The 27,761-nt window shown below is 38.4% G+C and overlaps 1 protein-coding gene across 2 annotated transcripts in view; it reads left to right on the top strand.

Moving 5' to 3' along the window:
* The first annotated feature begins 223 nt into the window (after window positions 1–223).
* LOC102042233 (septin-2) overlaps window positions 224–27,761 on the top strand; it is a 33,340-nt gene continuing 5,802 nt past the window's right edge. For both annotated transcript variants that reach the window (XM_005421456.2, XM_031057430.1), the window contains exons 1-12: window positions 224–374; window positions 4,667–4,718; window positions 5,801–5,900; window positions 7,269–7,355; window positions 7,946–8,069; window positions 12,450–12,584; window positions 13,060–13,177; window positions 16,478–16,579; window positions 17,396–17,541; window positions 18,541–18,624; window positions 19,538–19,595; window positions 26,088–26,181. In XM_005421456.2, the coding sequence (XP_005421513.1) occupies window positions 4,692–4,718; window positions 5,801–5,900; window positions 7,269–7,355; window positions 7,946–8,069; window positions 12,450–12,584; window positions 13,060–13,177; window positions 16,478–16,579; window positions 17,396–17,541; window positions 18,541–18,624; window positions 19,538–19,595; window positions 26,088–26,156 (1,050 nt within the window). In that variant the 5' untranslated portion in view covers window positions 224–374; window positions 4,667–4,691 and the 3' untranslated portion in view covers window positions 26,157–26,181. The remainder of the gene's footprint in view (window positions 375–4,666; window positions 4,719–5,800; window positions 5,901–7,268; window positions 7,356–7,945; window positions 8,070–12,449; window positions 12,585–13,059; window positions 13,178–16,477; window positions 16,580–17,395; window positions 17,542–18,540; window positions 18,625–19,537; window positions 19,596–26,087; window positions 26,182–27,761) is intronic.

Raw genomic sequence — 27,761 nt, 5'->3', positions numbered from 1 at the left:
CTGCGGGGAGGGTTGTGCAGCCGGTGTGTGGGGACGGGAGAAGTGTAGCCGGGGCAGGAGCCCCGGGACGCCGCCGTGGGGCCGTTCCGCGCACCCCTTGATTTGTTTTTAAAGCAAGGAGGGATTAATGTGAGATGCGGACAGGGCCGCGGGGCTGGGGTAGCCGGAGATGCGAGGAGAGGATGGAGCAGGAAGTGCTGTCTCCACTCAGGCATTCCTCGGATGCTTTCAAACTTGCAGCGCCCACCGTGGGATCGCGGCTGCCGGGAGCCGGGGCTGCGGCGGGGGATGCACAGAGCGACCCGTGCCTGCTTTGGCAACAGACCCAACCCCTGCTGGACTTCTGTTTGTCTTTAATTACTGTTCACGTGCAGGTCAGAGACTTCATGGTATCGTGAGACTTAAGCATGACTTGGAAATGATTTAAATACAAATTTACCAGTTTGCTGTGCGTTGGCAGTATGTACACAATTATACTTCAGCTCTGTGGGTGTGAGGCAGAGCTGCCTGTTTCCTGATGAGTGATCGTGGCTAATATGTTTATCTTTTTAATTTAAAAAGGCCCCGTTTTTCACAGTTATAGGTCCGTTTAACAGTGCTTTTTGACACAGTAACTCGGCAAAAATACTGTCAAACGCTGCTTGCATAGAAACAACATCATCCCTAAAACTGATCCGGTATCACTGGCTCCTTTGTGCATTTCAAGTGGCTGTTTTCATTGATAAAACAGTATGAAAGGGAGTTGTTAAGAGTCATGTGTTAGCGTTGAAATGGAGCTTTAAATAAAATACTTAAGATTAGAGCTTTAGGTTCGTGTGTTGCTGTTTCTTAACTTTTTAAGAATAATGCTCATACAGGTGGTTGAACTCTTCTTTAGTCCTTGTTCCTTTTGCTGTGCATATGTGTGCTGTTGAGTCACAGGCATGTTCCAAATTTTGATGCATTCCCAGTAGTAATCCCTGTACAGTTTCCTTGGTTTAAATACAATACCAGAAGGAAGTCTGCAGAACTTATGAGCTCTGAACATCAGTTCCAAGCCATAGCGTGGTCTGTCTGGAAAAGTCACAGCTGGGTTGTTGCATTTTCTGTAAATTCCATGTTTGGTGGAAGTGATGCAGTAATTTTCCTGAATAAGAGTAAAGCAGAATTGTTAGTGTGTAAAAGAGCACTCCTTGAATTGATAATACCTGTTTCTAATGAGGAAAAATGAAATCATCTGGGATTGTTCATCTGGAGGAGGTTTCCCACAGTGGAGGTGAGGACATGCCAGGAACAAACATGGCACACAGAACAGGCTGTGCTGGATACATTTGTTAGAACTTGGTGATTCACAGAATCATGCCATTTTTTCTATTAATATTGATGTGACTCAGATTTGACATATCTTCCTTGGGTTTTGTAGCTCTTTTAGTGAGAAACCATAAATACTGCTGTTTTACTGACATATCTTGGTGTCCCTGTCTACTTTAAATCTGAAAAGTGAATTCAGAATGCTGATGTTGTTGAGACCATTTCCAGCACTGGGAAACCTGTTTAAGTCTTTACTCCTGTCTGTGGCTATTAAATACTGCCAAAAAAGTATCTGAGTTATACAGCCTCTGACAGAAGAAAGAAGCTTTATTTGAGAAGTCAGGAGGGCTGTTCTGCTTGTCCAGATGGCTGTAAGGTCACTCAGATGTGATTATTTGAAAATGTTGTCTGATATCCTTATATGGCCACGCTCTTTGTACATGTCTGTAGTGCTTTCTTTGTGCTGGTTCCTATTGAGAAGCTCCCAGTCTGCCTGTTCCTCACAGTTTACTTCTTGCATCCTGACAGGAACAAAGGAAATGACCCATTTTCCTTCCCTTCTCTTTCTCTCTCCCCGGAATGCTGCTCTTAGCAGAGGACACTGGGGTGGCACGTTCCAGCTGCAGCTGAACTCGGTGGCACTTTGCTCCTTTGCATTGCCAGCATCAAATTGTTCAGGATAGGAATTTGTTGGAATCCAAAATGAAACTTTGTAGTGTTATTCACTGTTCAAAACCAGATTTGGACATTCCTATGCGGTAGCACAGTGTCCCTTTTTTACTGCTAGGCCTGCTAAGTAGAGCCCAGCATTATTTACAGATAAAGTTTCACTGCTTTTTGTAAGTTGTTGCAAATGTATCTTATCTATTCCTTTCTCCTTGAACTGTTTTGTATGTGCTGTTTTGCTTATCTTATACTGATTGAAAGAGTACTTTGAAAATCTAAAGTGGAGCAGATACAGTTCTTGCTCTGGTTTGCCTCAGTTGTGGAGGTTTTTTATGCATTTTGTTCTGGACAATTGATAGGAAATTAGATGCTACAATTTTCAGGTGTGTGAACTCCCCAGAGTGTTGTCAGAGACTCAGCTTCACCTTGTTTTGCTGTTTGACTCAGCTGTGTGCAGACAGAGCTGTGGCTTTCTGTGCTCACTGATGCACAGCAGGGACTGGTGCAGTGCCAAGCCCTCACTGGTGAGCAGTGCTGGGAGTGCTGTGCTTGTTTGGTGCTGAAAGAGGATTTAACGTCTGGCATTTTGTTAATTTTGATTTGTACTGTATGGTAGAGCTTTGGGAAGGCAGCACACGGTCACCAGGGAAGTTTGGTGGAATGATTTTCGAGGAAACCTCATGAGGGCAGTATTAGGAATTGCAAAATGTCAAGGCTGAGCAATTGAGCTCCTAAATGAACTGTGGCACCTTAGGTGTTGTGGAACAGCAGGTCTTTCTGTGAGGTTTTTTGTTGTTGTTGAGGTAACTTGGCTAGCACATTTCTGTTCTAACAAAAGACATTGGGAAGTTACTGACTGGACGTGTGAGCTGCAGCCATGATGTGGTCAGAGCAGCTGGGCTGCTGCTTTGCCTGCAGCAATTTTCAGTCAGAGTAAGACACAAGGTGATGTGGTTTGCCTTGTAGGAAACAGGTTTTGTGAGCTATACTTGTGGAACAGATGATTTTATGAAAAAATGTTCTTTATGAGATAACAGACTAACTTTGAGGCTGAATGTGTCATAATCAGTTGATGGCAATTTTGACTCCTCTGCTTTTTAATCAAGTAACTTGAGTAATGCTGCAATGGATGTGACAACACTGTCAGCTTAAAGTAGAAGTAGGGAATTTGCCATACATATTGAAACCTGAATCATTCCCCTGTCTCTCCTTTATCTATGGGCAGTGGGCCTGGGTGATTCTCCTCTGGCATTACTGTGAGAAATGGGTCAGGTATATCTGCATTGGCACTCAGTAACTATGAGCTGTTCTAAACTCTTGAACTATGCTACTAATTTTATTGACAAGGTGACAACAGAGGTTTCCAAACTTAGAAACAAGATGTCAACAGAATTACTTCTGTCAGTGGGACTGTGAGTGTCTTTAAGAATCTGTGACAATGGTTGGCTGGAGGCTGGAATGAGCCTTTGCATACTGGTCGAAGGAAAAGAAGTTCTGGTTTTCAAAGCCATTCTTAAGGGGTGCTTTCCAGAATGTTTTGAGAAATACACAATTAGAAGCTGACAGATGATTAGAATGAGGACCTCCCTATTTTCCAGGCAATGGGTGCATTGGGCTTTCATTAGTAAGCAAATGATCTGAGTATGGGGAAAAGTAGTTGGAGCAGGAAAAAAACCCAACTTTCCTTGCTTATAGGGTAGCTGGTACCTGCACAGCTGCCAGGATTTTAAATGCCTGCTGCAGGGCAAATGAAATACCATGGGAGCTGAAGATCTGTTTTCTTTAGAACTCCAAGCAGCAATTATGCTAATTTCGACTTTTCCTTCAGTCCAGAGCTTGGACTGTGCCAGGATTTGACTGTCAAACTGCCAGTGTCAGAAACTGGACTGTATCCTGCTAAAATGACTCCTGCTACCCAACAGGAAGGTCTGAACACACAGGTGCCTGCATAGGTCACTTCCCTACTTTTCCAGGCCAAGAGCTGCATTGTCAACAAACCAAGCTGTGAAGTGCTCCTGCCGCTTCTGAGTTTCCTGTCCCTGCTCTGGGGCTGCTCTAAATGAAAGGGCTTTGCTCTTGCCCTGATAACTAATCTATAGCACAGCTAACATCCTTGAGTAAAGAGATAAAGGCTTGCCAAAGTCCAGCTGTTCTGGGTGTCTGAAACTAAAGAACAAATCTCTTTTGATAGTCCTTCACCCTGGCATGAATTTTTGTGTCCAGCATGGGTTAGCCAAGTGTACTGTCCTGTTCAGCAACAGCACTTTGAAGTCACTGAAAATAATGTTATGTTCTGACCCTTACCTGGGAATCCTGTAGGTGTCCGTTCTCATCAGAATTTTTGGATGTGGTAATAATTCTCAAATGTAATGTTTGGACAACATTTGCATTACATTCACCTATCTGTGAACCATCCTTCTACAAAAACAGGATGGGTGAAAGTTTGTTATGATACTAAATTTTAATATTTTGCATTTTAAAGGAATTTTTCTGTTCTGAAATTTTAAAGTATTTAAATTAAGTACTCCTGTGATTTATTTAGAAGGAAGACATTTTGATTATGGCTTGTTTGTTCTAGTAATCCTTGAATATGTGACATTTCATTCTACTAGAATAAAATGTGATTATTACATGCAGTTGATCAGTTCAAAATTAAAAGTAATGTAATCTTCAAGTCAGCTAACATGTGCTATGGCTTTTTTTCTTCCAGTAGCTGAAACTTGAAGTGAAGAAACATGTCTCAGTCCGGTGAAAAAGTAAAGGTAAAGAGATGGCTGCATAGCTAATATTTTGTGTAGAATCTGTTTAACTTCTAAAAACATTTGTAGTTTCACTGAAGTGCTAAAATTGTGAATAAATTATACCTTATTGCTTCAGATGTGTTTCTTAAAAGGAACTGCTTAGTTGAAACAGAGATTGTATGTGATCCTAGTGGTGGACTTTCTGGTGTTCACCAGACATTCAGTCTCTGCTTACAAAGCTAAAATGGCACCTTCACCTAAGGAAATTTCATGTGACAAACCTTCATTCCTAATGTTTTTGCCCACCTGGATGGGCTTTAAAAGGATTGTTAGCAAATAAGTAATTACCTTTTAAGTGATTTCCCTTGTATCGCCCCACACTGCTGGGAGTGTATGGCGTTGTAAAAAACCTGTTCTCGTCATAAGCTCATCTGTGAAGAAGACACCTGGTTCCAGATAGCCCACAGGTCCCTAAATCAGGTGGCTGCACTTCTTATTTAGGCTCCTGTGAGGTTTTCAGTCAATGGGTAACAGATGTTGCAGCAGACTGCCCTGTTTATAGCCCAAATCTCTCTGAGAAGTTTTTCAGGCATGTTTCTTTTTCCTGCTTTTGTGAAGTCAAAGATTGTGTAGATAGGTGAACAACTTAAGCAGCAAAAGATACATCTCTGTGTGATTGTATCTCAGTAATCCCCCATTAGTACAATGTTCTTGCTTTTAACCTGTAAGCATATGCATTATTTTTATAGAAGATAGTAGCAGCAGACACCAAATTTGAACACAATTTTTTATTTTGAGCTGTATTTATTTCTTAAGATTAATAATAGTGTGTTCTTGTAAGCTTGCAGATTTTTATTTTGTCCAAGGGGAGACTTGTATCTGTAGCTCAAGGTACTTATCTGATTTCTATTTATATCAGCTTGCTTGGTAAATGAGCCTTTTTAAAGTCTGCTTTGCTATTGCAGCAAAAATGGTTTAATTCTCTATTCTTCCTTGTGCTTTATATACCCCTGCACTTTATTGTGTTAAATCAAGTAAACTCTTTTTCAGCTTTTTAGGGGGAAGGGGATCTCATTTATATTCAACCTTTGTTTTCTTGTCAGTTTTCCGACTCGGCAGGCTATGTGGGATTTGCTAATCTGCCCAACCAGGTTCACAGGAAATCTGTGAAGAAGGGCTTTGAATTCACACTCATGGTGGTTGGTAAGTGAGCTCTTTAAGTATTTTTGACTGTTATACAACAACATTTCTTTCACATAGATGTGTACATCTTCCTACTTAGCAATTGTCTGTTAGCAGTAGAAAATGCTTTGAACCTCTATACACTTTCTAATTACATCTGTTACTGTTTTGTCATGTTTAGTAGGAGGGAGTATTTATAGTGATTGAAGATGATGACTTGGAGCAAGGAGGACATTTTGGCATTTCTTATTCATCAGATGACAGGGGTGGTTGTTTAATCTTTCTCGTTTCCCCACTGAAGGCATGAATGCACCCAGTGAGTGTCCTGCTGTTGAAATGGTGATGCTGCTGTTGTGCTTTCTGCTGTTCTGTACTGACTCACTCTGGTGTCAGAGATAAACCTCTAATTTGCCTTTCTGTCAATGAGCACCTCTGAGTCTCTTTTATGGGGAGTCCTGTAGGCACAAAGCTCTTCCTAGTGATTTGAATTATGTTTACATTAAATCAGTTTAATGGTTTGCATGTGCAAAAGGAGTCCACAGTGACTCTCTTGTAGCAGTCTGAAAAATGAAAATGTGCTCTGTAGTACCATTTGGGATTACTTGATGACAGTATTCAGCAGTATTTGTGACATAAACAGGTAGTTTGTGATAATTGTAGAGTTCTTGTGTCATGTAGTTTGTGACAAGAAACACAAATAATTTTTTCATCTCAAATAATATGGCCAGTTGGTCTAAATGCTGACTCCTTTGATTCCTTGAGTTAGGAAACAAGCAATTTTTTGTAACTCAGATTTAGTAGTTAAATTTACATGTTTAACTTCGTTACTTAGATGTAGGACAAAGTTTGTATCATTTGAAGTTACAGAATTATGAAACTTCTCAGGTGAATTTTTAATAATTTGCTTGATGATTTTCAGTTTCATGTATGGGCTTAAGTGTAAGGGAGCAGAACTTGACTATTAGTTTGGAATTGCTTTACTCATTTGTCTTCCCAGCAGTGTTCCAGGTTCAATTTGTAGCTTAGGAAAACCTTAGCTTCTGATTTTGTAAGTTTAAATGAAAAAAGCTGTAATTTCTCTCAAGTAACTGAGCTATCTCTAGATCTATAGTCCAAGTGCTGTATGACCTTTCAGCTTTTATTGTGACATCTGTTACAGTAAACTTACAATTTTCATGTTACATTTATGAAAACACTGGAGGCTTGTTTTTCCAGTGTTTTCAAAGTGCTTAGCTGAACCTTTGATGTTTTTATATCAAAAGCTAGGGTGGATCCTGATGAACAAATTATTTTTCCTCCATTATGTGGGCTTGGAGAAAGACAAGGTGCTTTAAAAATCTTGGAGTTAAAAGTATATATGCTTAATAACCTGAATTATTTTGTTTGTAGGTGAGTCTGGCTTAGGAAAATCCACTTTAATTAACAGTCTGTTCCTGACTGATCTTTATCCAGAACGTTATATTCCTGGAGCTGCAGGTAAATGTGGTTTTGCAGTTCCTCCAGCACACTCCACCCTATAAAATTTCTTGTTCTTTCAGTTAATATTGCTTCATTCTTTACCCATTACACCACTTTGTCATGCTGTATTTAAATTTTCTAAATTATGTTTTGTTGGGCTGTCATTTTATTATTTAGATTTCCTTTGAAAGACAGCTTTTGTTTCTTTATCAGCTGCTATTAAAAAAACCACCTCCCAAACCTTTTAGGTATCAATATATCTAAATGTGGTTTTACTCTAATCCCCTCTAATTTCTTCTCACTGCTTTTTGTCTGTAGTGCCTTAAATCCTGGTTAGAGGTGTAAATAACCTTTTAACAAAGAATCTGTTGAGCTTCTGAGTATTATTATTTTATTTTTGCACATTGTCATAAGTAAACCCATGTTTTAATTCATCATTTCTTGTTTACTTACAAAAACGTGGTGTTAAATTCTGCTTACTACTTTGTGTATTTTGATAAAATATTTTATGTCATGCAGGTTACACACCTTGAGCTTGCAGTTCCTCCTGTGGGGGTCTCTGCAGGAATTGATAGGCAAATAACAATCCAAATGTTCCTTTATTTTAGAGAAAATAGAGAGGACAGTTCAAATCGAAGCTTCCACAGTAGAGATAGAGGAGCGAGGGGTGAAGCTGCGTTTAACTGTAGTTGACACACCAGGATATGGAGATGCCATTAACAGCCAGGACTGGTATGTGTGCAAATACTGCTTTGTCAATAAAGTGTGTGTCTTACACAAACACTATTCTAGTGTGTCTGGTACTTTCTACAACTTCCAATTTCAATTTTCTAACCACTTCTGATGTTTTTAACAGTTTTGTAGAGTGTGTCTATGATTCTGCCTCAAAATTAACAGCCTCTCCTTCAAAAAGTTTCTCTGAGCACTGCAGTCAGCTTTTTGTCTCTATGGTCATTCTAATAGAACAAAATTCTGGTGGGGGGACACTTTTTGTCTTTTACTGTCTGTGTCTCTGGCCCATCCAGTGTCCATGTTTTTAAGACATTTTTTTTCTTTCCCTGTGCTCTATATGTACTACCAGCAGCTTGGGTAGAACTGGTGGTTTTTTATGATGAAGTTACCACTTGGCTCTCTCTGGCCTAAATATCAACGACAACCTTTAATGGATGAAATAATTGTTAGTAGATACACTGGAAAATATACATAATTGCTTTAACATAATGATTATGAAGAAAGAAATCTGTAAAGCAGCTACAGAGGAACGGGGCATTTTGTAACAAACTGAATTCATAAATGTAATTTCCAAATAATCACATTCAGGCAATTCTCTTTAACTGTGGAAAGCTGATGAATTTTTTCAAATAAAGATGAGATAGCCTTACTGGGGTGCTTCTAGTTTTAGTGGATTAAAACTTTGAATTTTCAGATGGTTGTCTTTTAAGAAGTGCCAACAATATTTATTTTATTTAGTTGTTAATTTTGTTGACACTTTATTTGTGGTGGTGGTAATCCCAAGGCAAACAAGGGTCACTGTGCAGAGAAATGGAACACAAAGTTAATACAGGTTGATTTGAGTCCTTCACTTAAAAACCAGGAAATAAATAAATAGCAGATAAAATAAACATATATAATGCTAATAGAATGTTTTGCAATCTTGCAGTGACAGAGTGATGTATCTTCAGTATTCTTATTATCAGGTGTTTTTTCTCTTCTTTCTATGGCGTAGATGTAGGAGCACAGCAAAAGTGAAGGCAGTGAAGTTCTGTAATACACTAAATGAAAGTCTGAAAGTGAAGCTCTAGTGAGATTTTTATTTTCCTTCCACTTTTCCTATTCTAATAAGTTGAAAAAAATGGAACTTTTGGTATAACAAAAAAGGCATCTTTCTGGGCTGCATCATGGTTTTGCTTATTTTGTGCACTGTTGACTAGAGCTTCCTTCCGCTGGAGCTGAGAGCTCTGCAGCCTGTGCATTGTGTTGGAGAGAGCTCTTCCTGTTGATTGTGTTCTAATGCCCTTTGTTTATTCTGCTCAGATGTTTCTTAGAGACCTACGTGTTCAGATTTTCCCCTTTCTTTTCGGAGGTTTTCTGAACAGAATCATTCTGTGGTGATTCAGAGCTGAGTAGAACAAGTTACACGTAATTTTATGTGACAAATCTGAAACATCAAATACACTACAGGAACAAATAGTACTTACATCTTACAAAATAAAAAGATGCAGTTAATGGTATCTCTTTAGTCCACTTATGTCACATGAAAAGCCTTTCAGCCATGGCAAGTGTCATTTTGACAAAGTCTCTTAATCTTTACAGGATGTCTTGGGGACGTGGATGGGCAGACTCTTTGTTTTGAGCTGTAGTGAAGACTAACCCAGAGCAACCACCTTCCTTCCTTGCTAGTTCAGAGGAAGGAGCAAGTTCATGTTCTTGAACTTATGTTTGTGTTCAGGAGCATTTACCGCAATCATGGTTCACCAGTAGATAGTGCTGATCATGATCCAAGATTTATAAAGCCCTTTTTTTGGGAAGGCTGCAATTTGTGCAGACTACTTGTTTTTCAAGGTGACAAATTTTACTGAGGCTGTTTTTGAACACAGGTAAATCAAAGTGGCATGGTGTCTCTAGGAGGTAGCAATTGCTGAGAGAGTTTCAAATATCTTTCTCCTGAGTAGGTTCCCTAATGGCTTTTAGTCTCTGTGCATTGATGAAAGAGCTAAATTTTAGAGTTTGACTTTCAGGGGTGGGACCTGAAATAAATTTTAATGTATTTTGTGTCAAAGAAGTACTGATTAGGATTCTGTGCTAGTAGGAGTGTGTCCAGGAGATCTATTGGGCTGGGTTGGAAAAACAACAGTGTTGGATTGGGAAATGATTTGTTATAGATTTAGTACAACACACTTTCTGAAGTAGAGTAATTCTTGTTTTCTGCATGCTATTGTACTTAAAACAGTATGAGAGGTATGGTGGAGGTGAACCACAGTTAACCATGGTGATTTTTTAAAGATTCTGTGTGAAGCTTTAGTGCTGGCTGGAGTTCTGTATTCTAGAATCAGACCCACACCTAGGATTGCTCATAGCATCAGTTTAGGGGTGTGTTTGGAGAACAGCAAAATTCTTTGTGGTGGGAGGTTTGACGTGTTCAAAGTCTTTCCATGCATAAGTACGTTGGGATCATGAGAGAAGCGTGTCCTTAAAATAACATCTTCCATCAGAACAGAGGGGATCTAATCAAGAGAGGAAAAAAATTGCTTGATGCTTAGATTTACTTTGATATCTGGCCTCAAAAAGTGGTTGACAAAAACAGACTATAAGTGAACTTGTTAGATATTGCTGATCACACTCTATTTCATCTTGCTTGCAGTGTCACAGGTCATTCTTTGATAGCTGCTCTCAGCTCTTTGGCTGCTGCTAATTTTTTTTTTCTTTCTTCTTTTGCTTTTTTTTTTAACTAAGGCTATATTTTATAGGTTTTGGCAGCTTGATAATATTGTTCATTTTCCCCCAGTGGGTTTAAATGCAGCGTTTGTGTTGTTTGCTGTTAGAATACAGGATGTGCTATCTCCTATGTAATGACAGCAGTGTGGTGTAAGCCAGGTGTTTCCCGGAAGTCAGGAGGTACAGGACACTGACACCGTATTTACTGGGAAAATTAGAGCTGTTAGACCTAGGAAACTGCACGTCAACTAATGACACTGCCAGAGAAATGTGTGATAGTTCTTTCCCATTGTTAGTGTTTGGTTTCTGTCCTAGTATTTGTATGTCTTCAGTCTTGTTACCTTTTACCAGCTAAGAGAGGTATTGAAGATTAACAGGAACAAAAACCATATTATGTGTTTTAGCACATGTAGGTATTAAGATGCTGTTTCCTAATGAGTAGCACTAAGGTCAAAACCCAATTAATTCAGTGTTTTGCTTTGTTGTCTTCTTAATATTACTTGGAATAGCCAAATCTTGCAATGATGTAAATGTGTGTGTATATATTCTACTGTGGATTTATTCCTTCTCAATCCAAAACCTTACTTAGCTTTGGAGAATCAAATTCCCTCTAGGATCTCTTGCATCATTCTTTTTACTTTCTTTTATTATCTCCTTTGCAGCCATGCAGCCCTGGGTAAAACATTGCTGCCTAATTCAGTGTTTGCCAGCATTCTGTGTTCATTTTCCAAATTATTAATTTTCTTTTATCTGTTCTGTTTCCTCCTTAAATATATCTCATCAAGTTTGTGTTTTCTCAGCGACAGAAATATGGGTGTTCCTATTTCTCAAGCTTTCTGCTTAGTTTTTTCTTAAGTAGTTTAAGACATGTTCATGATACACAATCATCTGCCTCACCTTATCTATGTCAGCTGTTCCCTTCCCCTGCAGTACCTAATATAAAGTGTCCTTTTATATAAATGGTGTTTGCAGGTGTCTGCATGCTCTGGAATAGCTTAAAATTATCTTTTTAGTTATGTGTTGCTTTCTTTTCTCTCTAGTCACTGCTCTCTGGGTCTGATTAATCTGTGATCAGAAATGTGCACATTTACATCTTTGTAGGGAATATTTTAAATTGCCTTGAACTTAGTAGATTTTTCCTTTGCCAACAGAAAAGAATTCTGTAAGGTAACAAAAATAGCTTAATAAATCATGTGATGCTTGAGTTCATGACTTGCAAACGTATTTGTACTTAATTCTAACAGAATACCAGAATTTTCAGAGGTAACTATAGAAACCTGGCTCTAGGGTCAGGGTTGTAAATCAAGAGGATATCCGGGATATGTCATTCATCAACCAGTTTAAAAACAAATCTTCAGCCCCTACCCCCAGAAAAGCAAGCAGAAAAATCCTCAATCTTCTGTTCCTATGTTGTCTCAGTACCAAGTGCTTTTTTCTGAGCTTGCACTTGAACTTTTTATCCAGTGAACAGAGTAACACTTGAAATTGGCTCTAGGCATAAATTGATTCTTGGTGGTTGTTATGAAAACACTCTTTTGCATTATCAAAATATTTTTCCTCAGTACTGGATAAAATGCTAGGAAGTTGAATTTTCTGTAACAGTAGTGTTTTGATTCTTTCCTTATTATTTAAAGCTGATGTAAGATGCTTGACTTTCTCCCCCCTCCCATACCACAGCTTCAAAACAATTATCCACTACATTGACAACCAGTTTGAGCGGTACCTCCACGATGAGAGTGGTCTGAACAGGCGCCACATCATCGACAACAGAGTCCACTGCTGCTTCTATTTCATCTCTCCTTTTGGGCATGGGTAAGAAAAACCTTGAGCTTTTGTACTTTAGAGTGTTGTGCCTTCATAAAAGTTCATAAGTCTGTTCATTACTTGAACTGGTAACTTAGCTGTAATGTTAATTGAGTTCCCAACCTATCAGTTAGCCAGTGCAATTAAAACAGTCCATGGAGATTAGGGCTTTCCTTTACTTTGTCCCCTTTTACATTCAATATTGTTTCAAGGCAGTCAGTACTGCATTGTTTATCACCCAGAAACATAAATGTTTTTAATATCCACTTCATTGTATAGAGACAGTTTTAATTACAACTTAAACTTTGCACAATCAAGTTGATAAGCAAAGGCATTAAGTTTAAGGGCTTAATTTATTCTGAAAATACTGTTTATGTGGACACTTGAAATAAATAATTTTTAATACATTTGGTCTGTTATAAAACAAACAACACAAGACTCCATGCCTATTTTAAATCTTTTTTTTTCCCCTACTTGTTGGCAGACTGAAGCCATTAGATGTGGAGTTCATGAAGGCTCTTCATGGAAAGGTCAACATTGTCCCTGTGATTGCCAAGGCTGACACCCTGACGCTGAAGGAGAGGGAGAGGCTGAAGAGAAGAGTAGGTCTAACACTTGATTATGAGAACAGAGCAACCCATACAATATTAAAGACAAATATAAAGTAATTTCTAATTGAAGAGGGGTAAATTGTATTGGCCAAGGACCTAATCTTGAGGAAGTGTGAGGTGGGAAGGCTTCACTGAAGGCTGATGTGCTTTGCCAGTTACATTTGCTAAGAATGTGGCTGTTCTTGGCTTCATGCATCTTAACAAAGCAGTGCACCCAGTAACAACACAATTTGTAACAAGGGTTCAGACAGTCCTGAAAGGAGAAGTGGAAATGTCTGAGAGCAGTGGCCAGAGTGCCCCTTAGTGCTTGAGAAAGTTAAAAGTGAGGACAGTGTGACTGTATGAACCTTGTCTGCAATGCAGGCAAAGATCCACTGGAGAGATAAGGAGATATTTGTACAGAAATGAGCAGCGTTATGGTGAACCACGTGGAAGGAGGAAGGAAATTTTAAAAAGTCTGTTCATTGAGACAAGAAGAACCTTTGGATCTTGCTGGGAGAAATTCTGTCCCAACTCTTGAACTTTAGTTTTGTTCCTCCACAAATACTATAAGGTAATGACAGGTGCACTGCTTTCAAATTGAAGGAACTCATAGGGAAATGATAAAGCAAAAATGTGGCTGATTGTGCAGGTTGTATTGCTTTTCCTTTTCTGTTACTGTACTGACTTTGTGTAAGATTTTTATCTCACACTGTTTGTGGAGCTGCCACTTTTTGTAAAACCCCCATAATTCACCCTTCAGCAGTGTACTTCAGGCTCAGTGTTCACAGTTGCTTACTTTTTGGTTCAGCATTTGGCAACAGAATGATGTTGAAAGATTTGAAGGAGGTATTTAAGTGGAACATTAATTATTTAAAAATATAATTCACTGGGAATTTAACTAACTTTTGACTAACTGATCTTTAAAAAAGTCTGGACTTGGACATATGGACACCACATTTATGCACTGCTAAATACAACAAGAAGAAGGATATCTGTAGTCCAAGGGAGTGGTTAGGGACCAGGTAAACAAGTTTCATTATTTTTATACTGCTGGCAAAGGTCACTCTGCAAACTGAGTTTATATTAAGTCAAATGTATAATGTGCTTCCAAAGCTTTGAAAATCAAAGCTACTGTATATTGTTCTAACTCAAAGCATCTTGGCCAACAGAGTCTCTAATCAAGAGTAGGAATCAAAGTCCTGCTTTGCTGACGCAGCTTGAAGTCTTACTTTTTTTAGATGTTTCTGCCATTTGGCCATCAATCTGAAGTAAAATGTTTTTGTTTTGCCGCTATGGATTAAGCAGCAAGATTAGCTTGTGGTGCTTGCAAAGGAAACCCAGCTTGGAGTAATTCCTGTTTGGGCTTTCTGGAATTCAAAGTTATTTTTTCAAACTCTTGAGTGGGAAGAAATGCACGGCAGTTTCACAAGCTGTGCCATGCAAGGGTGCTAAGGAAACATGCTCAAAAGAATGACTTCATGAGAGGGGAACTAATATTTTGACTTTTTTTTAATTTCCCATGGGAAGGCTAATCTTTAGGAACACAGAATCCTCTGAGGCCAATAAAATTCAGTTTTGAAGAAGCAAAATGCTGTTTCATTGTTAGGAGCATAAAATGCAGTTTGTTTTTATTGCAATTCTTTTTCCTTTCAGGAAAGCACTAGGTTTAACAGCTGTAGTATATTATTCTAGCACCCCTTGCTGTTGGCTTTCCCGTTATTGTTCCACTTGAGTTTTATCTCAAAGATCTCAGCCAGGTTAAATGTGCTTTCTTGTTTTATGCAACTACTTAAAGGCATCGAGCTGCAGTGCTGCCCCACCCATCCCAGCTGTGCATCTTTTATTGTCACTTGGTGACAGTTCAGGTCTCTTTCATTTTGCAAAACAGTAACAAAATCCATTGATTTAAACGTCATTGTGTGAATGTCTTATTTACTTATTGGCAACACTTACTCCCAAATTTCTTTTCTCTCTATAAAATGTTGCTCTCTGTGTTGGTGGGGGCTCGTGGTACTCGGTGTGCACGCGTGTGTGAGTGCGGGGGATGTTTATATACCTGGCAGGAAAACAATGTCAGGGAACAGCTGTGGATGGGCTTTCCTCTGCTAATGGTCTGGAGAATTGTTTTCTTTTAAACACCTGTTAAATGACCAAGTTCTGGTTGGACAATTTTCATTTATACTGTAGCTGTTGGTTGCCATCATGACAGAGGATGGAGGAACCCAGCAATACTCAGAGAAGGCTCATTTAGATCTCTCTATTTGAAGTCTGCTTGTTTTCATGCTGCCAAGTTAATTTCCAGTTGTATACACAGTAATGGCATCACAAGTCCTTACATAGGCTCTTCTAAATATTTTTACCATTACTTTAAAACTCTCCCTGAATTTGCCCACACTTTGTCTGTGCTGAGAGTTCATTGAGCAGGGCAGCTGCTGGGTTCAGGTGCTGTTTGTGGGGTTACAGTCGCTGCTCTGGGAAGTTTGCACAGTTCCCCTATTCTGCTGAAACATCCAGGATCCCTTCGAAGAGGGTCATTGTGGAATCTCAGCCTTCTTGATGCTCTCCTTATACCACCACACTTCCTTTACTGAAAGTTACTCTTGTCAGTGCATTTGCTGCAGTGACAAGAGCTGACTTAAGTATATTCTGTAGTGTGGCAGCAGAAACATTCTCTTTGGTTTTGAAAAAGGAATTGACTTGTGCCACCCTTTCAAACTGCCAAAGGCCTGGAGTTAATGCTGTCTGCTCACCCCTGCAGTGATTTCATTAGTAAAAGAATGTGCCTAGGAATACAGATACTGTATTTTTTATGTTACCCTCAGACATTAATGAAAACTATTTAAGGACAGGATCTTTTTCTTAGTGGATTTTTAATGACTTTCTCCAGTTTAAGTGGATAATAAGCTTTTATCTTTTTTGATTCAAGAGGCACTAGGCACTGTCTTCTACAGTTTTTGAATGTATGAAATGCAGAAAAATATACTTTGACAGGGGGTGAATGGTTTTGATTCTGTCACTAATGTCTTCCTTCTTGTTACTTCTGTTCTTTTTTCATATTAACCTCACTTTGCTTCTGTATTTGCCTTGTAAATCTTACGGTGTTTTTAAATTATTTACTTGCTGTGTTTTCAAAAAATACTTTTATCTTTTGTGCTTTTTAAAAATCTTCAAGCCTGTGCTATTTTGCAATTTGGACACTGAGTCAGGTGAATATTTGTGACAGATTAGTTAATCGATTTAATATATTTTAAACTGAATACTTCTTCAGTGATTTAAGAGTATTATTCTTTCTTTTTTGCAAACTTTCAGGTTCTGGATGAGATTTCTGAACATGGCATTAGGATTTATCAGCTCCCTGATGCAGATTCTGATGAAGATGAGGAGTTTAAAGAACAAACTAGAGTTTTAAAGGCAAGTTTCACTCCTAGTTTATCATTTTGCTGCTGTAGTTCTTCAATCTACGACATGCCTAAAGGTACTTTATTCCTTTCACAATGTGTTGAAAATTTCAGTTTTCTTTGTGTGTAGACTTTGAATTATAATCCCTTTTATTCCAGTCTCTGCTTCATCAGAATTCCAAGTGTAGTGTGTCATGACTTTCTCTTCTTTCCTCTTTTAAGTGTAAACCACTGTTCACCTTGAACTAGTATTTGCAGTCTGTTTTCTGACTCAAACGTTTTAACATGTGAGCGAGGAGAGAGATTGTGGGTGTTATAGTTGCTGTACTAATTAACAACTTGCCTTGTGTTAAAGCAGATAATCAAGGTTTTACTGAAGTAATTTCCTCTTTGTGCTTGCAAAGGTGTTTGAAGAATGTGTCTGAAATTCTCTTTCTAGCTACTTCACTCTGCATCTGAAGTATGTTTCTGTTGGCTGTTCTCCATGCATGATGTTATGTCAGATGACACATTATGCCCAAACTGTACTTGAACAACAGTTGAGTGTTCCTAAAGTGAGGCGTCATTTCCTTCTGGGCCTCTGTTAAAACAAATTGGTCCTAACACAGCTACAGGTGCTCATAAGGAGAGATTCCATTGCCTAAAATGGGTTTTGTTGGTTTTTTAAAGTGAGAGGGTTTTAGTAGAGAATGTTTGTCAACATTTCTTTTCCCCCTCTCTTGCTTGTTACTTGAATCATTGTGCTTTCTTTAAAAGAAAGACAAAGCAAAATACAAAAACTAACCAGCCAAAAATCAAAACAGTAACTTGTTTTTTCTGTCTCAACTAGGCTAGCATTCCCTTTGCTGTTATTGGATCCAATCAACTTATTGAGGTGAAGGGGAAAAAAATCAGAGGCCGCCTGTATCCCTGGGGAGTTGTTGAGGTTGAAAATCCAGAGCACAATGATTTCCTCAAGCTGCGCACAATGCTGGTGTGAGTAATGGTAAAGTGATCCCATCTCCTGTGCTGACGTAACTGCCACAATGGCTACAAACCTATGGCAACGTTCATTCCTTAATTTAAAACCAGCCCTGATGCCAGCAGAGAGTTACATTTTAGTCCCCTGCAGCTTGTTTTTCTGCTGTACCCTCTGATCTCTCAATTCAGAAAACATTTTCTACATTTTATGTTGCCAAATATGTGATGATTTTATGCCTTATGTAAACTTATCTGATGGCTGTATATACCAACTGAAGTTTTGTTATAGTGCAGTTGGTGGGGCAGAAAGGCTTTTAAAATACTCTTCAAAGTGAAGAATATTCCAAAAGCAAAGTGCAGTTTTCTTAGCAGTAGGGGAAATCCTTTGTTAAATATGATACCCCACCCCGTTATGATTTTAGCCGATACGGATATTCTGCCTGCGTAAATGGTTTAAAGTGATTTTTTTAAAAAACGATGTTTTGCTATTGTTGGAAATAAATTCCGTTGTGTCATTCCAAATTGGGTCTGCACTGGGCAGGGATTGCCCTCTGCTGGGCACTGGGAGCAAGTGGGTTTTCCTTTTTTTTCTTGGCTATTGGAAATTGTTAAGCAATGTCAGCTGCTGTAGGAGCCAAGCAGCTCCACCTAGTTCCCAGTTACAAATTATAATTTGACAGCACTTAAGAGTAATAAAATACTTTTGGAATTAAAGTATCTTTCTGAATTACTGTCTTTGCAAGTTCTTAACACTGCAAAAACTGGGATGAACAAGTCAGCTGAAATAATAATGACCAAGAGGAGGACAGCATCTTTTGGGTCTTTGAATGATATTGGTGGGGCACTTAGGAATGAATTAAAGATAAATGAACTTGGAAGCAGAGTTCTGCCTGGCTTGGTCTATAAGGATTCACTTTTCTGGTAAATACATTAGTTAGATAAAACAGAAACAGAAGATAAAAGTGTGTTTTCCTTTGCTTTAGTGAGTGTTCAATAGCCCTTTGCATGTTCTAGGACTCACATGCAGGACCTGCAGGAGGTGACCCAAGACTTGCACTACGAGAATTTCCGTTCCGAGAGGCTAAAACGCACTGGCAAGTAAGTGTGGGCTGCCCTGGGCTCTGCTGCTCCTCACTGCCCACTGACAGGGGATCTGCTCTTCCTCCTAACTAATCCCATCTGTAAACAATTATTTCTGATGAGATTCCAATCTGTTGAATTCTGAAATTTGTATGAAATGCTCTTCTTGAAGAGGAATAATATATAGCCAAGTGCTGTGCTTATAAGCAGCTGAAATCCCCTTTTCTCTATGCTTTTAATTGGAATGTGCAGGAAGAAGGTGCCTGCAAGCAAGATAGGTTTTATGTAATGATGTCTGCTTGAAGAAAATGAATGCTAGTGGGCAAAGTTAAGTAGGCCCCAGTCTATCTGCTTAGGGAGGTACTGCTTCTCTTGCTCCTTCATGTGTAGCTAAAGAGAGAAGTTTAGCCCAAACAATCTTTTCTGGTAATTTGTGTGTTTTATGGAGTTCATTATCTTTTTTAATTCTTGGCAACTTAATGCAAAAAATCCACAACTACCTTTGCTGCATCTTTTTGGATAGTAACTTACTTTTGTCCACATTCCACTTGTTCTTGAAGTATTCAGCAAAGCATTTTGATGTTAAAGAAAAAATGAAATAGCCTACACTGCTTTTTAGTGGTTGATTTTTGTACCATAGATAGATAGTGAAGGAAATCTCTTCATTGAAGTAAATTGCAAAAAAAAAAAAATCCCTATAGCAGTAAAGAAATCGAATTTTAAGAAATGGAGAGTGAATAACAGGAGTCTGTGAGGTAAAAATGGCCTTTTACAAAAGGGAAGCATGATTTTTAAAATGTCCTAATTTGCCCTGTATGGAAGAATGTAGACTTTGATGATGTTATATTAATTGAAATATGAGTCTTTAATCTGTTCTTGGAGATTTTTACTTCTGTATTTTATGCTGTCAATGCATTCTTTTCTTCAATAGGCCTGTTGAAGAGGAAGTGGTGGACAAGGATAGAATCCTCCAGCAGAAAGAGGCTGAGGTAAGAGGAGCTTTCTAAAACTTGTTCTTTAATAAACCATGCTAGGTTCCAATTTCAGTTTTCTGCATCAGCTGCTGCCTGTGGCAGGTAGGAATGGAGCTGTGCAAAATGACAGGCAGAACCTGACCATACAAGTGGCCCTTGCTGTGTTTTGTTTATAGTCACTTGCAGTGTGGATGGGAGGTGGTGTGCACTCCTGGTTGTAGACAGAATGTTTATCATTTCCTGTTTGGGTGCTAATTTTCCATAAGGATATTTGCTATTTTAAGTATTGAAATTAATTTATGTTTGTCAGCTACACATGCTGGGTGCTGTGGTGGGATAGACTGACAGTCTCATGTCATTTCAGATATGCAGGTGCTTACTGCAAGCACATTACCAATAAATTTATTCTTATGTCTTGTGGCTATGGAGTAGAAATAGGCTTGAGTCTTAAAAATCTCATAATATAATTAATACATGTGTTTTTTCATCTTAACCTTGACTTACATCATAGTATTTTTGTTGTGCCTGTCAGTTTATGAAATCAGTGTTTTCACACTCTGATTTCTCACTCTGTTTCCAAGTTATTGCTAGGCCTTTTAGCTTAGAATTTTTATGTTGAAGTTGTAGAGACTCAGAAATTTTTAGCCTGATATTGAAATTCTAGCAGTATGCTGCCAGTGCTTTTACTACTTGCAGTGTGAAAGCTGAAGACTTACTGCCAATTGTAAGATAGTGGGGTTTTTTCTCTTTATCCTTCTTTTATCCAATTCAGCTTGGATCCACATCCATGACTGCAGGAAAGATCATTGCACATGTGCAGTGATTTGGAATAAAAAATAAAAAACTACAAACAGTTGTGTGTGTTTCTGAGGTGGAAAATTGATTCCCATACATGGAAATTTTTGAAATTTACTTTGGTCTGTGCATTTCCTTTTTCCCTTATAGCATCCATATTTAAAAATAGCTGACCCTGGTTTGCTATTGGCTAACCCTGGCATGCTGCTATAAATAGGAAAAAATTTCCCATAAGGAAATACAGAAGCAGCTGATTATCACCATAATTAGTAGTTAATAATATGAATTACTGGAGTGAGCTGCATATTTATCACTATATAACTGCATTTCAGCAGCATAAGCACACTTGATGACTGTGCACATACAAGAGTGGAACTTCTGCAAGTGTTCTGTACACAAATTAACTGCCCCATTTACTGGGGCATGTGCAAAGCAGCAGGAGCCCATCAGCTGATAGCCAGCAGCACTGAATGCTTCAAAAAGTCAAGAGCATTTTTGGAAAAGATTGTTTGTTTTTCTATTTTCCCTTCATGATTCCAAGCAGACAAGTAGACATAAAGAATTTAAGTCATAACTGTTTCTCCTGTTATTTGAACTGTGTAAATTGTCCATGCCTAGGAGTTCAGTAGAATCTTGGGTATCCTTGTAGAACTATTTATTTTAAGACCTATGTCTGAAGAAAGTCTCCTATAAATATTTTCCATGGAAACTGTTGATATGACAGGCACTAAACATATATATATATATATAATTTTTTTTTCTATTTATGCATTGACACAGAGTGGTCAAAATAGACCAGTATATAAATATGTAATGTGTCTTTTATATAACATGGCTTAAAGGGATGAAATTTTGAATTTCTCAGGGGACAGTCTTTGTAAGTTTCCTCTGGGGCTAATCATCTCTGAATAATTGCTGTTGAAGTTGCAGGGGATTAGGTTAGAACTTGAAAAAACAAATACATTTTTAACTTCTGCATTCTATTGTTCCAAAGAGATCAAGAGGCTTTGCTGAATCTTCTGTAGATAAGCTGGTATGAAGTCTCTTCATCTCTAAATCATCCCTAAGGTGCAGACTGGGAAAAATCTGTGGAGGAAAGAGGCACAGAGGAAATGGGTTTGCATTCCATGGCCTTCACAGAGAAAACAAATATCCATTTCCCCTCCTGTTCTGCATTCCCATCAGTAACGGTGCTTGATGTTCTATTTACAGTTTGGTGAGGTTTATATAACCTTGGAAGGAATGAATGCTTGAACTAGTGCCAGGATCATCTTTATCAAGGCATCACTTTTGCTAAATGGTCTTTTATTATGCCAAAGGATGTGGTCCCCAGTTCAGCCAATTTCTGATTGCTAATCTGTCATTTTGGATTTATTGCTTAGTCTGGTTTTGCTTTTGCTCATTTGCAAGTGATGACCTGTTTTTTTAGAGCTGGAAAATGAAAATAGACATAAAGATATTCTTGTTCCTTACTGTAAATATGATGCAGAACAGATGATTTTGATGTTGTAGTGTAAGTGGGCACAAACTTAAAGTTTGTAGTTTTGTGCTATATTTTTCCTACTCTGAAGATGTTCTGTTAATGAAAACCTTTGAAGTTTTTGACAGGTAGTACTTCCAGAAATATGTTAAAGCTGTGATTACATGAAAACAGCAAGGAATAAACTCCTCTGGGTTTCTCCAGTGAGCTACCCTGAGACTTTGGGCAAATCTTTCCACACTTCTGTTTTCAGTGGAGTTGGTCAGCAGTGGGCTCTATATGGTAGAATGAACACAATGTTGAACTTGTTTTCTCTCTGTTTTTCCACTTTCTGAACGTGTGTAACCCTTTGGCAGATGGGATAAAGAGCCCTGGGTCAGTGTGGGACTCAGGAGGGGTAACAGCAGTGGGGCTGCCAGGCTGGGGGGCAGCAGTGGCCCTGTGAGGATGAGGATGGGACAGATGTGTGCAGGTACCTGCCAGCTCCTGCTGGGCTTGGGGAAATTATTGTCTGGAGGGGTAAGAGGCAAACTTCCATGGGAAGAGATGGCATGGCTGCTGATGAAGACCTGCAGACCTGAGGGAAGTAAAAACAGGTCTAAAGTTTAATTTATTTTGTGGGATGTTACTGCCCAGTGCAGGGGGCAGAATGCTTCAGCCTTGCCCTGTGAAGTGTGCAGTCTTAGTCCTGGAGAACTTCCTAAGAAGAAAACCCCAACTTGCAATGGGAATCTCTGAGGAATTATGATGCAAAAGCTTTTTTTTTTTCTTTTTCTTTGAGCAATTGATTTTTTTTGTTTCTTTTAGCTATTTTTTGAAGGAACAGTGCATGCACAGCTCAATGGCTGTGGCCTGAGTGACTTCTGCTCTTTGTGAACATGTCCTATGGAAGACATTTATCTTAATAGTAGCCCCATTTCCAAATTATCAGGAATATTTTTCCTGTCTTCAGTTAACAAAATTACTTGTGTTCTTTGGTATTGGAAGTATATTTAATCAAAAGAGCTCTTATGGGAACATTCACTAGAAAATCCACTATCTGCAGTTTTCCATCTTCCCTGTTCTTGCAGCATCTTCACTTATGCCTTTCTTATGTAAAGGCATGGGCAGAAATAATCAGACTTGGTACAGAGGAAACATATCAGTGGGAAGTAAATATAGTTAATTTCTTAATATTTCTCCTCCTCCTGTGATACCTGCATGTTGGCTGAGAATTTGTTCATGTTGTTTAAACAGGAATAGTGTCTGTTGGTATTGAGATGAAATTCTGTAGGTACAGCAGAGCTGTGTCTGTGGTTTCTCTAAAGGGTGTGGATTCTATTAACCAGATGTATGGTTCACTTTTAACTCTGTAACCTTAGCTCTCATTTTAAATGTTTGTTTCCTTTCTGGTTTGCTGCAGTGGTTGCATGATTGTTTGAACTAAATTGTAGACCTGACATAAGTAAACTAAGGGGCATTTATACCAAGGTTATGTTTATTCTTTTGCCTTTTGTTATCTGAGAATTTACAGGAATTATTTGTTTTAACAGATTTCCAAACATTGTTTCCTAGCTTCCTTCCACTCATGATGTGCATTGGCCCTTTGCTGTCATGTTGTAGCATCTGTTCTTTGGGGAATGGACACAAATATATCAATGCTGCCCTTGCAAGTGAGAGGACTCTGCTGAGCAAGATCAAAGTAATTTTCTGCCCTCGATGCTTGCAGTCCCCAACAGCAAAGGGAATGAAGATGTTGACATGACATCAATTTCAGTCTTTGGTGTGATTCTTTTATATTCTCCTTTATTAAGAGCAGAGGTTTTTCTGTCTATTCAGTAGGTCCAGAAAGGTGAACATGAGCTGGTTTTGTTTGTAGTGTAACATGGAGGAACAGCTCTTGTGTCCTGTTCTCTACTCAAAGAGGAATTGTTGAAGAGACTAGCATGGTTACTCCTTGAGCACAATCGAGCTTGATTCCCTTTTCTTAATTTGACAGCGACGTGCCTCGTTTTTTTCACAGACCTTGTGCCTGAAAGGTTTTCTACTGGATTATTCTAAAATAGCTTCAGAAACTTGCCATTCCTTGCCTAATGGAAAAGACTGTGACTTCACCAGTAGGTCTCAAAAACACCACATGTGGATGGAAAAGGAAAATCTTTTACACTCTTAACGTTAGAGCAGAGTAGGGTTCCTGGGGCTTTTTTGCTACCTTATATTTGTGTCATATGCAGCATCTGATTTATTCTGTGCTATGGGCATATTTTTATCAGTTCAAGTTAAGAAAATACAATTCTCAGTGCTGTATTTAAGTCTTAAAATATAATGTTGGCTATTAGCAGAATTCTGCATTTGAGCAATCACCATAATATGTGTGCAGCAGTATCTCCCCCTGTGATTACTGAATGGTTTCTATTTTGGGAATGTTTCATGGCTCAGCTTGGAGTGCTCTTGGGAAAGCTCAAGTAGGAGAGCTTACAAAAAGCTAGTTTTATTCTGATGGTAAATCTGCAGAGAAGCAGTTCAAAAGACCAGGTGTCTTACATATTTACAAGTTGATCTTTGAAGCTTTTCTTTTTTCTTGTATCATGGAATCAATCCAGCACTGATTTTGGGAACTTTCTGCTTTTTTTTCCTCCTTCCTGCAACATTTTGCCATCTTCTTGATCAGAAGTTTTTTGTTTTAAGTACTTAACAGAAAGATGTAGATGGGTTTATAATAATCCTCACAGACTTAGCTGCATTTCATGCTGTTCCTGTGTGAATCTCCTTTTGTCAGAGGGCATCTCTGCAGCAGTCACAGGAACCTGAATTAGCCTCTCTGACCCTGTGCTGCTGCAGCAAGAGAATAAGTCCATAAGCCAGTGAGTTTTAGGCAGCTGTGGTACTGCTGGCTGTGCTGCAATCTTTTTTACTCTTTAGTTAATCTTCTGTTTCTTACTTTTTCCTAAATCTGCATCTGAGAACAGGCAAGAAAAAGTGATATAGGCACTTGCAGTTAGTTTTTCTTGTTCTGTGAGGTTTCTTTCAGTTTGTTGGATTTTTTTAAGCAAAACAACAGCAACACCACGTGCTGTTTTCAAGCATTTGTCTCAGGTTCTTTTGTATTGAACCTGATGGAGTAACAAACATCACAAAGGTTAATGTGGTAGAGTGGATGAAGATAGAGTATAATTGTTTAGACAGAGTACTTTTTCAGTTAGTTTTCCCCCTGAAAATAAATGAAAGCACTTCTCTACATAAATTAAAAAAAGATAAATTGCTGTACAAGCCTCAGATTTTTGCATGATCTCTGGTTTGAGGTGGACTCATAGGTTATACAGTGTGCATGGAAACAGCAGCCCATTTCCTTCCCACCTTGTAAAATGGGGCTCTTGTAGTTCTGTATGTGGAGTTTCCCCACCTGTACTTGGAAGGAAGTACCCAGTCATTTGTAAAGCAAATTAGAGATATTTGCATATGTACTTTAAAAATCCATATTAGTGTTCTTTCTTCTGTCTTGGGAACATTTGTTTTGATTAATATTTTATCTTTTTCTGGAAAAACAACTAGCAACAAAGCTTTATCTAAAAGTGGCCTTTTATGAAATGGAAACTAACTTCTAAGTGTTATAAGAAAATGCCTTAAGCAAACAGTTTTTTTCCAGGAAAAGTAATTGTTTAGATGTAAAAAATATTGGTGCTTAATATGTTTAGTCTGGTGTTCCAAATTTTATAAACATCTTTCTATTTCTCATTTGAAATAGTTTTTAAATCTTGTTTTCATGTTTGGCTGGTACTGCTGCTAAAAATTTGCAGAGTTCTCTGATAGTCACAGGATGAGTGCTCTACATGATCTTATGCTTTGAGCACCTGTATCAGAACAAAGCTGCTGCACTCAGGTGTAGCTCTGTGCACACCTAAAGAACTTGCTTTTCCTTATTATGGGTTAAATATTAATTCACAGGTCTGCAAGCATAGCTGGCTTCAAAATATTTGGATTCTATTACTTAATTTTCCTTACAAGTATTCTTGCAAATCTTTAGTGAAAGTTTGATGTACTGAACTGAAGAATAAGAGATGGAGAAAACAAAATAATCGGTTTTGTGAATTATTGGACATTTTCAGTTTGTGAAGAAAAAATAGGATCTGTGTTCTACCATGAAAAAAAAAAGTTTTAAGGTTTCTTGGATTTTTGGATTCTTGGATTTTAAGACTTCTTGGATTTTCTTCCCACAAAATTGTTGTCAACTCTTGGGTGTGTTTCTCTTCCAGCTGCGCCGCATGCAGGAGATGATTGCCCAGATGCAAGCCCAGATGAGGATGAAGCCTGGTGATGACTAAGGTGCTTAACATCTGGATGCATCAGGTATTGCTTTTCTGACTTGTTTTCACCTCTTACATAAGATTTTTGGCAATGATTATTGTTAATTTTGCACTTTGGCCTTGCATTTATCATACTTAATAGGAAAAAGTGAAGTCATGAGTAGACTAGAAAAGATATATGCAGTGTTATCTTCCAAATGTTTTTAAGACCTGTAAATCCTTCTCTTCAGTGCCTTACTTTTGGATCATCAGGCTTTACTTCTGTTAGCACGGGCTGGTCAGAAAGTTAATTTGATATGTAAACAAAAGATAATGTTTTGGGGTATGTAGGCTGCTGAGTTTTTAACAGTTTTCTCAAAGAGCCAGACAGAATTTTGGTCAGGTGTACTGAACACAGACTCCCTTGATATGTGTGATGCATTAGGGGAGATCTGAGTGAGTGAAGAAAAAAATTCCTGTAGCACATACTCATTCTTTCTTCTGATAGAATTTTTCTTTTAAATGCAAGAACAGAAAATGGAAGGATATGAGAAGCCTTGTTGCTTAATACTTCAGTTTAATACTCTAGTTGTGATTGCTGGTCTTGTGGAATGTAAAGCTTGAATAAAATGGATTATATTATCCCTTATGACCTTGTGTCAGCTGCCAACATTCCAAGCCTAAAATAAGGAGATTTTTTGTTGCCTTTATTTGAACCTTCAGTCTTCCTGTTTACATAAAAAAAAGAAAAAGACCATTAAGAAATAAACTTATTCCCTGGATTCTCACTTAAGCAGAAGTTGATGGTTTTACTGGTATGGGCACTGTTATCTCTGAGTGAAGTACTTAAGGGGAATTCAGTAATTCAGTCTCAGGTTTCTTACAGTCACAGTTTCAATTGTTGCAGATGGAGGAGCCTTCACATCATGTCTTCCAACTTCCATACTAAGATATGTTTTCCCAGAGCTGGAAATCTAAACACAGGATAATTTTGTGGCTGACCACATGGTGTACATGGAAGCAGTGGCTGACAGAAAGCTCTCATTGTCCAGCCAGGAGCTGGTTATTTTGCAGCCTGTTCAATAGTGTTAAATACTATAGTCTGAATTGAAGGTTCCAAGTTTTCACTGTGAGTTTCTTGTCATGTGGCCAAATTCTTACCACTTGTAGAAATGGTTATTTAGTGTAGGAAAGCTTTTTTAGTGTAAATTATTGTTACTGGTTTTTGCTAAGGAGCTCAGTTCTTTGTAGGAGTTAGAAATCATGTTTAATAACATGGCACCTTCAAATTCAATAAGAAAAACACATCATAAATCTACCCTTGTCCACAGCTGCTGTTGGCAAGGCAGAGGATGGCAAGAGGTACAAATATATTCAGAGTTCTTAGCTCAGTTCCTAGATGCTGCCTTTGCTGTGCAATCAGTATCTGAGGGCTGATGGGATGTAGTATTCCCATTAATGGTTAGCCAGAAATGGCCCCAGATCCCCTGTGTTTCACAGCTTCTGGCAGTACTGGATATGGCCTTTATAAAAAGGAACTGGAGCATGGTTTGTCCCAGGCTGAATCTGCAGCCATGGCTACTTAAGTAAACAGAGTTCTGAGCATGCTCATGTCTGTCCTAGGGAAATCTACTGTAGATACCT

The sequence above is a fragment of the Geospiza fortis genome, unplaced genomic scaffold (assembly GCF_000277835.1).
Source record: "Geospiza fortis unplaced genomic scaffold, GeoFor_1.0 scaffold408, whole genome shotgun sequence".
In the NCBI taxonomy this organism is placed as follows: domain Eukaryota; kingdom Metazoa; phylum Chordata; class Aves; order Passeriformes; family Thraupidae; genus Geospiza; species Geospiza fortis.
The sequence above is the reverse complement of the archived record's forward strand: the minus strand, read 5'-3'. Positions and strand labels throughout refer to the sequence as shown.